This window comes from Mixophyes fleayi, chromosome 9 (genome assembly GCF_038048845.1).
Source record: "Mixophyes fleayi isolate aMixFle1 chromosome 9, aMixFle1.hap1, whole genome shotgun sequence".
Classification (NCBI taxonomy): domain Eukaryota; kingdom Metazoa; phylum Chordata; class Amphibia; order Anura; family Limnodynastidae; genus Mixophyes; species Mixophyes fleayi.
The window spans coordinates 80,628,557-80,646,328 of NC_134410.1; the positions used below are offsets into that span (position 1 = coordinate 80,628,557).

Genomic DNA, 17,772 nt, shown 5'->3' on the forward strand with positions numbered 1-17,772 from the left:
ATTAATTTTATGTACAGTAGATATTGCTATATTGCTAACTTCCCGATAAATGTATTTCATGTAAAATTGAAAAAAAAAATGTTTTTTTGAATATTTTTTTTATTAATGATTATATTATTAACATGTGACAATAATTGAATATTTTTTTTCCTGGGCATCCTGCTGTGACTTTATATTACACATACCCTGCAGTATACCGTGTCTGTCTCAATATGGCAAGTGCCGTATATAAAAAGAGTTCTGATGCATGTATTCAAGAAGAGATATTTCTGCAGATCCGCTTGCAGTCGAAAATAGAAGATAGAAGTGCATATGCCCGAATTACACACATTATATTTTTGAAACGCACATTACGTTTGCTTTACGTGTCTTGATGAATCTATATCTACCTTACATAAAGTATAAATACTTATAAAAATTGAGGCTATTAAAAAAATATATATTAAAATACTAAATGCCGTATGGCTCAAAAACTGGAAAAAAAATAATATGAAAATAATAGTTGATAACAGATAATATATGATGTATAGCTACTGAAAATCCTATTTAATTTTGCTCCAAAATATAAATGGTTATTAGGGTAAACCGATATCTTCCCGTCTATACTGCTGCTCCATGCCTGGCAACAAGGAATAATTTACTACGTCAGCTGGCAGGAAGTGGACGATGTGTCTATCTAACGGCACATGCCAATCACTACAAAGGTCGATGGTAGCTCCGCCTCCGTGCAGTGCTTGCTGGGAAGCGGGTTTGAAATAGTGGCGGCACATCAGCCTGGTATGGTGTCTGAGCATTGTTCCCGTTGATTTACTCTGCCGGTTCTTTGCACGTTCTTCATGGAGACGGAAGAAAGACAACAACCGGGGTCCTATGAAGTCAGTATTTTGACACAGAAACAAGTAGATCCGGAAGTAGCGGAGACATATGAAAGGTAACTATTAGTGTGGCTGCCTGTGTGTATACGCAATTTGCTATAAATGTGTTTATTTTGTTATTTCCTAAGTTAATTGAGTATTTATGCTTTTGTTTTGTTTTTCTTTGTGCTGGGGGTTGCTTTTTTTTATTTTTTTTCGATCTATGTGAAATAAACAAAAATTAGTAACCAGTGGCTTTCCATTTGCTGGGAAACTACAGGCCCCTGCATTACTTGTATTTGCACAACTACTAGTCAGATATTGTGTAATGCTACACAATCACAGTGATCCCTTACATTAGTACTGATGGATGCATCTCGGGAGAGTGTTTAGATGCACTTAATAGTAAGTAGCTTAGTGCTGTGAATTTGACGATCAGAGTAGTGGATTGCATTTTACTGTGTTTAAGTGGGACTGAATGAGATGGCAGGGGAATCATTTTGAGTGGAGAAGGTTGGGAGCAATGGACTGGACATAGAACTACATACAGAGTTGGAGAAGTCTGGATTCTAACACATCAAGGAATGGGGGAGGGATGGAGTAAAAAAATAAATAAAATAAAAAATGAAGCCTTCAGAAATAATTGGGGAGGTGATGGAAATAAAGAATGCTGGCTGGACACATTGTTGAGGTGCTAGTAGTCAAGTGATATGTGGATCAGACTTAACAGGGGTGAGAAGAGGAAGATGGTTGTGGACATAGTGGGCAGGGTGTGAGTTGAGGAAGTATGTCTGTCAAAAACAGCAGAGTTAATGACCGTGGAGAATAAGGTATCTAGGACCACTAAAAGCATGACTATGAAAATGGAGGTAGAGGAAGCTGGGGACCAAGGAGGAGTAGGTCAGGACCAGAAACCACAAGAGGGGATGAGTAAGTGGAGAAGGGAGCTGGATTCAAGCTCAAATGGACGATTGGGTAATGGAGCTATGGCCAAGGAAGGGGTGTTAATTGACAAGTGTTATGCCCGTTTTGTCGCTATCCAATAACGTTTGTCAAATCTCGATTTGTGTTTCCAATGCACAAATATTTATTCTCAAAAAGTAGCATAATAATTCAAGCGCAATAATAATTACAGCTGTTACTTATCACAGGCGCTCTGGATCCAGTGAACAGTCATTCAGGTCTGAAGTCTGGTCAATATGACTGAACACTAGATGAAAAGCTCCTGCTTATATGCAAACAGAAATACAGTAAAACAATGTAGATGGTGTGGCTTGCTTCTATTGGTCCTGGCTTCAGGAAGGTCCAGGGGGTTGCAGATCATAGGCTAGTTCAAACTAAAGAATCCAAAGGTGGGGGTCATCTCTCCAGGGGATGTACTCCTTTCTTCCCGCCAAGGCTCCAGTTTCAACTAGTCCATTAGCATTTTATAGTCAGCATCATATTAAAGGTTTATTCCCTAACATCAATAACTAGAGTATGCAATGTGTGATCTCTTTGCCGAATGAACCGGACAGCTGCTGATGTAAAGGGGATTAATATGATACCAGACATGACACATTTCCTTTAACCTGTACCATATGTATTACTAATATGCATATAACTTATAATATTACACATAAACACTACTATATTTCGAAATAAATAACTGTTGCAACTACAATTAATGTGTACTATTTACAAATGTGTGTGTTTGCGAATGTATACAAAAGTGTAAAAACTGTTATTGCCACATGTTGCGGCTGGGCACGCCCTTCCACGCTGTAGCGTGCTCTACGCATATTTTCAGACAAAGACAACCAAGTTTGCTCGATATTAATTGAAATTACTTTATCCAATTTGCTGACTTCGACACAAGGTAGAGGGCATAACTGAAAATAGCAGTCACTGACTGCTAATGAAGGGTACCAAGCTTCTGAAATGTGAAAGGGGCAGGGCAATAGTCAAGTGAATTGTGGTCTCAGAGGCTGAGTGGGTAGGAGGATTAATCTGGGCACCAGCAAAGAAGGGGTAATTGAGAGAAGAGAGAAGGCAGGAATGGACGCAATAAGTGTGAGTGCAAGTAGATTTAGACGGAGGTCCAAGATGAGCTACTTGAGTAAGACTGAAAAATTAGCCAGTGTGTACCTAGCCTAACACTTGAATTCTTTAAGAACACAAAGACGGAACATTAAATTGCATTTAATACGATTAAAAAAGTCAGTGTTTATTGAGTAAAAATAGTGATAAAATTGACATAAATATAATTGCAAAACTATTTTCTTTGAAATAAAACAAGGTTAAAAACAAAAATAGTAATTGCTTGCATACACTTTTGTGTATTCTGCTGTCTGGGACAGAGTAGAAGGTGTGGACAATTCATCAGCTGCATGAACTGATCATTTATCATAATTTTCATAAACCTTTTAAACAGTCCTCTTGCTTACCTTTCTCCCTTCCTGAAAGAAGTGTGTATCTGCAAATCTGTTTTAATCAAGATTTCTCTGTTCCGAGACATAATAGAGATATAATATTATGTCTTATAAACTGAATATGGTTTCCGCACATAGCAGTAGGAAACACAAATAGTTTAGCTGAGGCCTTGGGAAGATATATTATTGTATGTCTTCTTTATGTGGTTGACAAATGTCATGCGACTGTTTCCACTCGTTATAAATAAGTACAGAGATCTTCTCAAATAGGGATTATTAAAAGTATTGTTTTTGATTAATCTTCTACACAGAGCGATAACATAAACCTTTTGGGGGGAACCATAACTATTGCAGGCACAGCATCTGGCCTGGGTCAAGCAGGTGACCGGCTGATTTTATCTTGGGATAAACAATATAGCTAGGTGACATGCCCCAGACCTCTGAGTGGATTTCAGCATTCACTAACCCATGACTTACTTACACACAGTGACTTTACATGTTAAAATTCCTATCTTTGGGAATAATCAAGACCATCCTTGCATACTATTTTCCTAATTTCTGATTAAGTCATAATCATGACACGTTCTTTGGAGTAATAATGAATGATACAAATGTTAATATTCATAGATGTAATTACTCATTGCTTAAATGTTTAAACATGGCTGTTTCCGGATTTGATATTGTCCATTTATATCTATACACATTGATCGCATTGTTTTTTGCCTTGTTCATTATTTAATATGGATAATGTTATTCACTGTCAGTATGTTGCCAGTGACTAATCACATAATCAGGAGGTGTGCAATGACATTGTGATGAAACAGGTTGCTATTGGACTGATGACTTTTTATTCTTCACCCGTTTCTCACAGTTTAATGTACTTTTTAATCCTTGGCCCAGTCTAAGTAATATACGTGTGTGTGTGTGTGTGTGTATATGTGTGTATATATATATATATATATATATATCTCACACCAGAGCATCTGTGTATTATTTCATGTTATTAGGTACATTTTGCCCTTGCTATTACCTGCAATATTGTATGTATTAGAAATATAAAGAATATTGGCATATTGTGTGACAATAAGGACAACAGAAGTCATTTTGCTTCTGTTAGCTAATGTAAATACCTTTTTGTCTCAAATGTTCATTGTTATGAGGTGCAGCTTAGGCTAGGTACACACTGAAGAATTTTCCAACCAATGTGTTATCTCAAACGATTGTAACTTTGACTGAGTCTTATCTGGTAGTAGTCATATTAATGACTACCACTATAACGACATCGGTTAAACCTACAAAAATATTGAGATTTAAAGAATGCCTACAAAACTAAAATAATGACTTGCAATAAAAATGACAGTGGACACCCTGGGCATGCTTACGCTACATACCGATTCCTCTGAATGCCGGCACATTGAATTTACGTCACTCTCCGTAGCCACAGATATCTCGCTATTTAAATCGGCAATGCCAGGACCCCCAACGTGTAAATGAGATGTTAAAGTCGTGGGGTCCTGGCATTGGCGCATTAAATTCCAATTTAATCGAGCAGTGATTCAATTTTCAAGATTAAATGTTGTCTTGTTTTGAAAACCAAAGTAAACATCATACAAATATTGGTTGTTTTTGTGACTTCTAGTACCGTATCTGGTGCCTGGAGTTAGGATGCTTCATTGTAGACACACAGCCAATTCAACCTGATCTCTGTTTGTGCATTATAAGCGGGAACACATCCGTAATCTGGAAAGTCTGCGGTGGACAGAATGGAGCTCAGCATTCTACCGGTCTCTTATTGACATCCCAGCAACCTTTCAGTACAACCCCCCTCCAACAGGAAGAAACTTTTACTGAAAACAGTTGCGTGTGTGTGTGTATGTGGCTAGAGATATAGATATATATATTATAATTTGTGTGTATTATATTTATTATTCCCCTTTGAGGGTATATTCCAGGTATGGTTTTTAAGGACTGGCATTGAGGGGGCTGAGGGTTTTTGGCTATAAGCCCTGCTAAAATATCAGTCATAAATGTTTTGTAGTGTTTGTTTAAATTCTGGGGGTGGTGCGTGGGACGCAAAAAAAAGAAAGGTCCAGGGATCTTTTTTTTTTTTTTTTTTACAGGACCTTCAAGCATAGAGTTCAAAAGGAATTGTATTTTATAGCAGAAGGGAAAGTTCACTATAATTGGACAAATGTTTCCTGTGTCCTCCTGCATCCAGAGTTAGTTAGAAGCAAGGCACATCTTGCTTAATATCTCAGGAGTGTAATACCGTCTACAATATATTTTGTAGGCTGTTTCCTTAAATGCTGTCAAAATCCCTCCCTTATTTCCTTCCATCCTTCCTCGTTGGACAAGGGGTCCCATGTCTCTCTCCCCCATACGCTTTCATGGTGAGTTTGCGCTGGTTTTTGGATTGTTTTAGATGAAGATGTAGCCTCCTGAAATAGCTGTGGTATTTTAGGTGATATATTTGAGTGCCAAATAGGGGTTATAGATTGTTCTAGTTATTGTGCAGTGTTTTTTAACCTATTGTTGGGACAGGCCTGGACTGTATTCAAAATGAAAGAATTGCTGCTTTCAGTTTCCTCTAGCTGTTTCATTGCCAAGATGTTTATCCTCTGAATCACAGCATTCTAGTGTAAAGTTTTTCTACTAAGAAGCTTCATGATTGTGTACTGTGAAGATACAACACGAAGATTAAACACTATTATAATCACAAATATTGGCTCACCTAAAAGTCTTGCCTACTTTGGTGTACAATTGCTAATGGTATAAGAGCTGCATTGTGTGTGTGTGTGTGTGTGTGTGTATATAATATTATTATTTTTTTTATGTATATTGTAACAAAGGGAGGCATTTATCTGACAAGAGGCAGAGAAAGTAAACAAACAGAATAAAACATTGGCACAGTTATGCACCTGGGTTGAGATTAAACCAGGTAAAAACGTATGTGTAGTTTAAAGTTTGTTAACTTACATGATTTCCTCTCGGCAAACAGACAGGGTGTGTCTGTTTGTGCAAACAGAGCCAGTGATGGGTCTTTTCTTTTAAAGAGAAGCTTGGTGTGTCACCTGTCCATCAAGCTAAGGCTGGGGGAGGAGCATCATGTATAAAAGCTTGATTGTGTTATTTGTTCAGGGAGACCAACGCTGGGGTAGCTGGCTGGTCTTGAGAGAGAGCTGGTCTATGTATAGCAAGCGTTTAGGGTCTCCATAATTGCTGTGAAAGTATACAGTGTCAAAACATTTATCATCCTGACAATGCTACATAAAAAGGAAGAAGTTTTTCGTGTGTGCTTCTGCAGTAGTGGGCTTTTGCCACAAGTGGTGTCAGGAGTGGGATGCTCCGGGAAGCAAGTTTCCGCAACCCAACCCGCGCAGACATCAACATGGAGGAAGTACTAAAAACCCTTGTGAATGTGGCCGCTGTGTAGCAACAGCAGCAAGCTCAGATGCTACGAGTCACCGAGGCACAGGTGGAAAATAAAAGACTCTTAAGGGAAGAGTTAAGCCAGGTGAGGCATGACAGAAATTAACCACCTGGCCCGGTTCTGCAGAAAATGTCACCAGCTGATGACGTAGAAGCATATCTGGTGTCTTTTGAGAGACTTGCAAAAATGGCCTCCTAAAGATTGGGCTGAGAGACTTGCGCCATATCTGACTGGTGAAGCTCAGCGAGCTTATATGGATCTAGATGAGGAACGGGCCTCTGATTATTTGTGCCTAAAGTCTGAGATATTGGCTCGCATTGGAGTTTCCGGGCCAGGCCGAGCCCAGCGCTATCACCAATGGCGATATGATAAAGAAAAACCGGTCAGAGCGCAAGTGGCTGAGCTTTCTAAAATTTTAAAGAAATGGCTGCAGCCTGACGAGAATTCGCCTTCTCGGATTATTGAAGTTCTGGCCATCACTGCATCCGGGGGCTGAACCGCGATTTGCAAAGGTGGGTTCTGCAATCAGACCCACAAACGTATGAAGAGCTTGCCACCGTGGTAGAAAGGTTTTGTGCGCTACAGCAAATGACTAAAGAACCTGCATTTGTGCCAAAGCCGGTGCCACGCCAAAAGCCAGGTTTGACAATCCTTGCTACAGGGCCCAATGGCAAAACTGCTACGGACAGATGGCCAGGTGCAAAGCTGTCTAATCTGAAGTGTTTTGAATGTGGTGAGCCAGGCCACTTTAAGGCAGAGTGTCCTAAACTACAGTAACCCATGGACTGTTCCGTGGCACATATTGAGCCTGCATTTCCAAGCTGTTTTACCATGAGTCCCACATCAGGAAGTCCTTGTTTGTTCCGGGTGTCTGTGCTAATCAACCAAAACCTTGTTCTGGCCTTGGTTGACTCGGGGAGTGAACTCTCATTGGTTTCCAGCTCTGCCTTACCTGAAACCATAACTTCTCGGTTGCCCAAGGTGAAGGTTCTTTGCGTACATGGCACGACAGAGGAGTATGAAAGAACAATAATACCAGTCACAAAGACAAAACTGTTATGGTGATAGCTGCCATAGCACCTAAACTCCCATAACCACTTATTTTGGGGCGAGGCTTCCCACTGCTTAATGATGTCCTCGGTGAGCGGATCCGACCGGACATGCCGGCAACTGATGCAACGGTCGGAAGCCCGGTCTTAAAGAAACCGCCTAAGAATCCACAGCATCTGGACATCAGTCTTTTGGAACCGCCAAACCGGAATGCCATCCTGGGAGTCACAGCAGGAGTTCCACAAAAGCATCCATCTGCGGAGAAACATGGACAGTCCAAACTAGCATTGGCTGGTGATGTCGCAGATGAGCCTACCCCGCCTGTCAGTGAGGATACGGACTTGTCCGCAATACCAATTTTGTTTCCTCTGCAGGACTTTGCTTGAGACCAACTTAATGATGCCACTTTGGAACATGCCTTTAAAAGTGTGACTGAGGTAAATGGGGTAGCGAAAGCCGCCCAGCCTGCAGAAGGTATACCATATTTTGTTAAAAATAATTTCCTGTATAGAGTTGCTAATGTACAGGGGGGGAAAGTAGAAAAATTAATGGTTCCTCAGGTTTATGTACCCCTAGTGTTAAAAGCAGCACACACACACGTCTGTGGGGGACACCTAGGGGAGGATAAAACACGGGAACGAGTTCTGCTTAGGTTTTACTGGCCCGGTGTACACATGGCAGTGAAAAAGTATTGCCGGTCCTGTCCCATTTGTCAGAGAACCTGTCCCAAACCCATGTACAGGGCACCTCTCATTCCAATACTAATAGTACAAGTTTCCTTTGAACGGATAGCTATGGACCTTGTGAGGCCACTGGAAAAATCCGCACGTGGGCACCAATATATACTAGTGGTGCTTGACTATGCAACCAGGTATCCAAAGGCAATTCCCCCTACGAAACATAAAGTCCAGCACCATAGCTAGAGAACTTGTATTGATGTTTACACGCTTGGGAATACCCAAAGAAATTCTCACAGATCAGGGTACTCCATTCATGTCTAAACTGATGAAGGACATGTGCCAGTTGCTAGAGGTTACGGCGCCTCACACCTCTGTATACCATCCACAAACAGATGTCTTGGTGGAACGCTTTAACCGCACATTAAAGCACATGCTCAGGAAAGCAGTGGCTCAAGAGAAAAAAGATTGGGACACTCTTATTCCCTATTTGATGTTTGCCATCCGTGAGGTACCTCAAGCTTCAACAGGGTTTAGTCCGGCGGTTCCCAAACTGCGCCGCGGCTCTCAGGGGTGCCGCGGCGCTGTCACTGGGGTGCCGCAGGCCAGCCATAAAAAAAAAAAGAGAGCACATAAACTTACCAATCCGCCGGGCGCCGGGACCTAGCAGCCTCCTCTCTCCCGCAGCTGTCGCTGAATATCGACGTCAGTAACAAGCTGCAGGAGAGAGGAGGCTGCTGGGTCCCAGCGCCTGGCGGATTGGTAAGTTTATGTGCTCTTTCTTTTTTTTTTATGGCTTTGAGAAGCAGAGGAGGACAGCGGGGCAGCGGAGGAGGAGGACAGCGGGGCAGCGGAGGAGGAGGACAGCGGGGCAGCGGAGGAGGGCAGCGGGCTGTAGAGTGCCTGGGGGCAGAGGGGGACAGTGTGACAGATGAGGGGTACAGCGTGACAGAGGGCAGTGAGAGGGGGCAGCATCAGAGAGGGCAGAGTGACTGGATGCAGAGGGGGCAGTGTGTCTGGATGTAGAGGGGGCATTTTTGCATACAACTAAATAAGTATTTCTGTCCTGACCTAAATACTTATTACATTTTTTTGACCCAACTACTTCTTAAACAGAACTGCTCAGTAATTATTTTGGAGGGGTGCCTTGAAAAAATTTGGAGACTCTAAGGGTGCCGTGAACTGCAAAAGTTTGGGAACCACTGGTTTAGTTCCTTTGAGTTATTGTTTGGGAGACAGCCCAGTGGTATCTTGGATATGTTAAAAGAAGGGTGGGAGCAGCAAGGTCCCAGGGAGCCAAATCTGGTACAATTTGTGTCACAAATGTATGAGAGGCTAGGAAAGATAGGGCCCATTGTGCAGCAACATGTAAAAGAGGCTCAGGAACGACAGAGGAAAGTTATGATAAAAGTGCTGTTTTTCGATCTTTCAAGCCTGGGGACAAGGTCCTAGTCCTGGTTCCCACCCAGGAAAGCAAACTTCGCCCATTGGCAGGGTCCATATGAAGTTCTAGAGGCTGTCGGTCCTGTCAATTACAGAGTCCGCCAGTTAGGTAGGAGAAGGGAGGAGCAAATATATGTTAACCTCCTTAAACCCTGGCATGATGAGGAAACCTCCTCAGGTAGCGAGTACTGCCATTGAAAAGTCTGAAGTGCCCATAGAGCCAGCTTTGTCCATTCAGCAGAGACAACAGACTGAAGAAATGATTCGCCAGGTAAAAACGTATGTGTAGTTTAAAGTTTGTTAACCTACATGATTTCCTCTCAGCAAACAGACAGTGTGTCTGTTTGTGCAAACAGAGCCAGTGATGGGTCTTTTCTTTTAAAGAGAAGCTGGGTGTGTCACCTGTCCATCAAGCTATGGCTGGGGGAGGAGCATCATGTATAAAAGCTTGATTGTGTTATTTGTTCAGGGAGACCAACACTGGGAAAGCTGGCTGGTCTTGAGAGAGAGCTGGTCTATGTATAGCAAGCGTTTAGGGTCTCCATAATTGCTGTGAAAGTATACAGTGTCAAAACATTTATCATCCTGACAATGCTACATAAAAAGGAAGTTGTTCGTGTTTGCTTCTGCAGTAGCAGGCTTTTGCTACTATATATATATATATATATATATATATATATATATATATATATATATATATATATATATATATATATATATATATATATATATATATATATATATATATATATATATTTTTTTTTTTTTTTTCACAAAAAGAAGACACGGCGTGTATTTATGGTAGGGCCTCTCCTAGGCCGTTGAGAGTAAATGATTAAGGAACACCTATATTCTTTCTTGGTTCTTATTAAAAAAATCACAGGATCCCCTTTCATTACCACCTGCAAAATGTTTTTGAAACTTTAAAAATATGCAGTTATTCTGCATTGCCGTTTGTCTACTTTTGTTATCTTCTCATTGTCTTTATTATTTTTCTATATAATTGCTCCCTTACATTTTTGAGTATAATAAATTTTCTTATGATGGTTTTTAGTGACACTGTCCAATAATCATATGGTTTTAACTTATGACTTTTTAGCATTAAGGCTTTTTATTGCATCAATTGTCTTCTCATATACTAAAGCTTTTTGCATGACAGTATGTTAGTGCATGGTTTAAAGATCATTAATTTATATTGCTGGATATTAATGCCATTTGCAGGACCATATTTATAGATATTAGTCAGTTTTTGTGAATTGGAATCTGTTTTTTCCCTTTGAGCATATCCGTTCTTCACAACAATATTAAATGATCTATTTATTGATTTTTTGCAGATTTATCAAAAATGCCAAGCAAGAAGCAAAGAATGGAAGCCTCTTGAAGTCAATAGAATTTTTTCAAAAAGCAGACTCCATACATCCCAGTGAAAAGTTAAAAGGTCGCATAGCAAAGCTCAAAGACGCTCTTAAAGAGCTTAATGTCCAAAGTGAAGAAGATGATGAATTTATAGATGTGTTGGGAAGCGGTTTAATGCTCTACAAAGAACTATATAGCAAGTTATTTGAACATCAGAAAGAAGGTGTAGCATTTCTCTACAGTCTACACAGAGATGGAAGAAAAGGAGGTATTTTGGCAGATGATATGGGCCTTGGAAAGACTATACAGGTTATCGCCTTCCTTTCTGGAATGTTTGATTCTGAATTCGCCAATTGTGTATTGTTGATTATGCCAACAACTCTAATCAGCAATTGGGTTAAGGAGTTTGAAAAATGGACTCCAGGCATGAGAGTGAATGAATTTCATGGCACAAGTAAGAAAGAGCGATCCAGAAACCTTGAAAAAATCCAGAGAAATGGTGGTGTCCTTATTACCACCTACCAAATGTTAATTAATAACTGGCAACAGCTGTCTACATGCAATGAAAGAGAGTTTGTGTGGGATTATATTATTTTAGATGAGGCTCATAAAATCAAAACGTCCTCGACCAAGACTGCTAAATCTTGCTCTGCAATTCCTGCCAAAAATCGTATTCTTCTCACAGGTACACCTATTCAAAACAATCTACATGAGATGTGGGCTCTGTATGATTTTGCTTGTCAAGGTACACTACTAGGAACCTCTAAGACCTTTAAAATGGAGTATGAAAATCCAATTACTAGGGCTAGAGAAAAAGATGCTACAACAGGCGAAAAAGCTCTTGGACTGAAGATATCCGAGAACCTCATGAACATTATTCAGCCTTTTTTTCTCAGACGTACAAAGAAAGATGTTCAAGATAAAAATGTACTAGTCCAGCAGAGAAACATTGAGTCAAATATTAAAGTTCCTTTGATGCCTTCTCTTACACGAAAGAATGACTTTATAATATGGGTGTATTTATCGCCCATTCAGGAAGATGTGTATAGAAAGTTTATATCTCTGGATCAAATTAAGGAATTACTAATGACTACTAGATCTCCTCTAGCCGAATTGAACATTCTAAAAAAGCTGTGTGATCATCCCAGACTTCTGTCTGCAAGAGCATGTGTTGAACTTGGATTGGAAGGGGATGAGACAGAAGAAGATGCTTTTGGGGCTGTTACAAAATTTGACCACCTTTCTGATAAGGCTTTGATTGATGAATCTGGAAAACTTATACTTCTGATAGAGCTACTTCATAAACTGAAAGAACAAGGTCACAGAACTCTCGTTTTCTCCCAATCAAGAAAAATGCTTGACATGGTTGATCGCATCTTACATAACAGAAACTTTAAGATCATGCGTATTGATGGAACGGTTTCTCTTTTAGATCGGCAAAAAAGATTAAGTATGTTTCAGAGTAACAGAAGCTATTCTGTACTGTTGTTGACAACACAAGTTGGAGGTGTTGGATTAAACCTAACTTCAGCTGACCGTGTAGTTATTTTTGACCCCAGTTGGAATCCAGCTACTGATGCTCAAGCTGTTGATAGAGCATACAGAATAGGACAGCAGGAAAATGTAGTCATTTATAGACTCATAACATGTGGCACAGTGGAAGAAAAAATATACAGGAGGCAAATCTTCAAAGACTCCTTAATAAGGCAAACAACGGGTGATAAGAAAAACCCCTTCCGCTACTTTTCAAAGCAAGAGTTAAAAGAGCTATTTTCTTTAGAAGATACACGAACCTCTTCAACCCAGATTCAGCTTCAGAATATGCATTCATCCCAAAGGAAAACTGACACCAATCTTGATGAACATATAGGATACTTGCATACTTTAGAGATTTTTGGCATTTCTGACCATGACCTCATTTATACGCATGAGGTTTCCTCCCATGATGATGAAGGCGAATGTGAAGGTCAGTACATTCAAGAAAGGGTGCAGAAAGCTCATGAACTAGTACAGATGGAATCTCAGATAAATGAACAACTAATGGAACAGATAAAGAAAGGATCTGAAGGAGCATGGCTTCGTCAAACTGTTTTTCCTGAAAAACCAAAGCAAAAAAGTCTTCCCAATGGTAAACCACTTGGCTCTCCTCATGAAACTGTAGATCTTACAGAATATGATATTGTTAATGTAAGCTCTCAGATGAACAGTTTATTAATCGACTCTAGTGGCGAAGAAGAAGATCTCCATCCAGTTCCATTTAAAGGGCAATCCTCAAATTATGTTAACTCTCAGGGGACCAGTTTGCTAATTGAAGATTCTGTTGATGAAGAAAATCTTCCCTCTGTTCCTTTTAAATGTGAGGCACCACAAAATGTAAAGTGCCAAATAACCAATTTGGAAGATTCTAGTGAAGAAATTTTACCTCCTGTTCCATTTGCAAGAAAATCCCTTAACTTGGTAAGCAAAATTATTGGTGGTGTTGTAACATGACTCTTTTTTAAATGAGTACCTGAAACTGCATTATTAATGTTTAAGCTCCCTGCATCTCCCATCAAATCATGTTTGCAAGAAATATATATATATATATAGATCTCCCATACTACTTATCTGAGTGAAATACCCCTAACACCTGTAACAAATGTAGTATTACCACTAGTGATATCTTCTATACGCATATAGTTAGTGCTCAAAGTGGGCTGCTACATTGAAGGATGCAAGCACAGAGCATATGACACTTCTCCCTTATTTGTCCACAGTGTAAGACAGCTGCAGACGATTTCTTGTAGCGCACCTGTAAGTTATGATCAGTGTGTTGGAGAGTAGTTGCCATTTTCTTGTAATGCAGATCTTTTTCCTGCTGGTTAGATACGGCAATGGCTTTTTTTATTCTACATGCAGGACAAACTAAGAGGTCAGAATTGCTTATCAGCTTCTTTATGCTAATAATTAATTATATTAAGGTTGGGGTATAATAATTTCTTAATAAAGTATATAAAGGTTTTTGCAATAAAAAATAGGGGTACAGAAAAAGAATACAAGGGGAGGAAGAGTAAATTAAGGGAAACCCACTTCAATCCAAAAGTGTAATATCTTCCAGAACGTAGATTATGAAATTTCTGAATGTGATACTATGTTACATGTATAACAGGAAGTAGAATCAAATACCTTAATAGATGTCTAATATGTTCCAGAGTCCAGAAAAGCTGTGAAGAAGTTGTTGGGGAGGGTAATAGGGAAATGTTAGTATGGGTGTTGTGTTGGGGAGGGGGTTGGTTCTGGATTGGTAGTAATAACATGTTTAAACGGTCCTCCAAATCAAGTGGATGATGATAGAGAAGGGTGTAAAATATTTTACAGAGGAAAAAGTTAAGAGGAGGCCTCACAGTAATTAAGTCAGGGTGCCCAGATTAAAATATGACAGTTTGGCCATGGATTATACTCGTTATAAATTCATATTGATAGATCTGACCTCTATTAATTACTGCCGTATTGGCAGGAAGTATGTGTTGCTTACACCTAGGAGCCACTGCATATTTAGCCGCATATTTATTGGTGTCTGGAGATGGAGGGGGGGCGGGGGGTGTTACAGTGCAAAAGAGTAAGAGGGGTGTAGTCTAGAAGTTGATAGGCTTGTTTGCCATAATTCCAGATGCTGAGTAAGAAATGTGTAATTGGAGGAAGAGACAAGGGAGGTGGTCTGTCTTTGATCGAAATCCATAAGAGCTTATATGGTAAAGACATGCCCACAAGGGTAGGTTCGACATCTACCCAAAGCCTTGTATGTGTGTTTAGAGTGGAAAAGGACCATTTGAGTGAGGATGGTGGCAAGATGATAATTTTGAATATTTGGGAGGCCCAGCCCACCATCCGAATTATGGCAATATAAGGTAGAGGCTCTAACTCTAGGGGGTAAATGTATCAAGCTGAGAGTTTCCAGTGGGGTTGAAAAGTGGAGGTATTGCAACCAGTCCGATTCTAGCATTTTATTTTGTAGAATGCACTACATAAAGGATAACTAGAATTTGATTGTTTGCTATAGGCAATATCTCTACTTTCCAAACCCACCGGAAACTCGCAACTTGATAACATTTACCCCGAGGACATCTCCCTGACCAATCAAATCTGGCTAGCTTATAGTATAATCTTTTATGTAGTTTGTTTTTTTTGTTTTTAAAATCCCGACATGTAGACTATAGGCTGTTACCCATTTTGCTGTTTAGGTTGTTAACTTGTAATCTAACAACGATCAACATTGTGGGTGTATATCGCAAGATTGTTTTTGTCTTACATAGGCACTATAAGACTGATTTATAGTGCCTGTATAGCAATATAGTCAGTTGGATGATTTTAACTCAAAAGAACATATCTGAGCAGCTAAAAAAGCTGGAAAAATACTGTAGATCACCACACCTTTCAAATCTACTATTAAATCCACCACTTCTTTTTCCTGTTGGACTCGTGCATGAACAGTCACTCGCAAATTACAGCTTTTAGTTACTTAGGAACCCACATTTTCAAACCTGGTGATTGCATTTCCAGTTAATTTAATGTCCTAATTTCTGTGTAAATAAACTGTTGCATGGGTATACCCCTTTAAATATTAAACCATTATCTTATTGTGAAACCTTTTTTCTTTTTGACACCATGATAAACTGATGTTTTTTTAATTCCTTTACAGGATAGAAGTAGTCTATTAAATGGACATTTTGCAAAAGAGGATGTGGCTTCAAAAGTTTCAGTTATTGGGAATTCATTCACTAATACAAGTACAGAGCATTCAGAAAGTTTGACCATCGAAATTGCCGAACAAGAACAATCTTGGCTGGAGGATCCAAATATGAACTTCAAAGAAGAAACCAGTTTGTCTCCATTTAAATCTCAGTTACCATGTGACTTCAATTTAGTGCTAGAAGATTCCTTAGATAGAGATGAGCATCATATGTCCATGGGTGAAATGGGAAGTATTATGGAAACATCTGGGGCCCCATATAAGGAAGCTATACTAGTATTCGATGATTCTGTAGAAAATATGAGTCAAGAAGGCAGCAACTTGGAAACTTCCATGGAACATGAAATGGAAACTAGAAATGCAGGCAGAGAAATAGAAAATTCAATACCCAGACTTGAAGACCATTCTACAGAGATTGTAGAGAAATCTCACAATGAAATGGACGTTTTAAACTCTTGTCAGGAAATGAATACTGATGGATTTAAAATTGATGCTACCACAGATGATGAGGAAGAGATATTTTACTCCACTAATCGTAAAGCTACAAGGAGAATATATTCTGAAAGTGAGGCGGAAAGCTCTGGTTTTATAAATGATGAGAATGAGAGGGTGTTTTCACCTTTCAGCAGCCCTTCAGTTAAAGGAGTGAGTGCTTCAACGCCAAAGTTTGGAAAATCCATATCCGACAAGCTCTGTCTTCAAAGCAGTAGTTTAGGGAGACGCAGGTCTGTTGCATCAAGAAGGTCTCTTGTTTATGTAGCTGTAGAGGAAGCAACAGATGTTCAAGAAAGTATTAATGATGGAGATGAAGATAACGTTGAGGAAGAGGCGAAAGATGAACTTATAATGTCTGAGGCTAAAGTAGTTGAAGAGGAAGAGACTGAATATACAGAAGAGGAACCAGCTGGAGAAACAGTCTCTGAGACTTCAAGAGAGGATTATAAAACTGATCACTTTCTTCTCAAAAGATCTTCTAATGAAGACTTCACAGATGAATCTACTGGTGAAGTGGAACTCCTTTCTGATGAACAAGTTGACTACCTTGCCCAAGAAACAAAAACTACCCAAGCAAAAGTTTTCTGTCACGAAGATAATTACGCCACACTGGTAAAACGTGGCAAGGAACTTAAAGATGATGGTCATGTGAAGGAAGCTTTGGATTGTTTTTTGAAAGCACTTGACATTAAATCAGGAGACCCTGAAGTTATGATGATTACGTTGAGTCTGTACAGACAGCTCTCTTAAATATAAAAACATAAAATGGCACCAAGCAAAATATCTGTAATGTAATATGTTGTGCTTGTCATTAGCACCATTTTCTGTAAATACAACATATTAAAATAATGAACAATGAAATGTATAACTTTAAATAAAGCTTCAAATTTGGTTTCGAAGCCTAATATATGTTATAGGAAGCTTGTCTTGCACTGTGGATGCACTAAAAGGTGTAAAATCTGTGTGGAATGTTCCTTTTAGCAGCTGCACCCAAGGATTTGGATTTGATCCAATAGAGGTTCCAATAAAATAAATGTTCCTCTTTATCACTATACTTGCAATCTTCTAAAATCAATCAGATTCTTTACCCAGGCAAACACCATTAAGCAGGCTCATTAACAAAGTACATCTGCATTATACAAGTCAAGTAAACTGTAGATGCATGCCTACCATAATACAGGTAAGTACTCAAAAGGAAATAACCACACAGGTTTTTATTTCGTTTGTATCATTTTAGTCCCTCTCCCCTTGTTTAATTTATCTCATGCAAAAAAAAAAAATAGCATCCCCTTATTAAGTCTACCATAATAACCACTAATTAGCATTT

The 17,772-nt window shown here is 39.4% G+C and overlaps 1 protein-coding gene across 1 annotated transcript; it reads left to right on the forward strand.

Annotated features, from left to right (window-relative positions):
* The first annotated feature begins 750 nt into the window (after window positions 1-750).
* On the forward strand, window positions 751-17,336 carry ERCC6L (ERCC excision repair 6 like, spindle assembly checkpoint helicase). The gene is made up of 3 exons (XM_075184577.1): window positions 751-931; window positions 11,200-13,678; window positions 15,900-17,336. Exons 1-3 carry the CDS (start codon window positions 837-839, stop codon window positions 17,193-17,195), a joined length of 3,870 nt encoding a protein of 1,289 aa, XP_075040678.1. The 5' UTR covers window positions 751-836; the 3' UTR covers window positions 17,196-17,336.
* The last annotated feature ends 436 nt before the right edge of the window (window positions 17,337-17,772 follow it).

Bases quoted from the DNA above. Each gene is read 5' to 3' on its own strand.
- ERCC6L (XM_075184577.1), top strand. From the start codon at position 837: ATGGAGACGGAAGAAAGACAACAACCGGGGTCCTATGAAGTCAGTATT. The intron at 932-11,199 runs GTAACTATTAGT...GATTTTTTGCAG, and splicing joins GTAGCGGAGACATATGAAAG to ATTTATCAAAAATGCCAAGC. The intron at 13,679-15,899 runs GTAAGCAAAATT...ATTCCTTTACAG, and splicing joins CAAGAAAATCCCTTAACTTG to GATAGAAGTAGTCTATTAAA.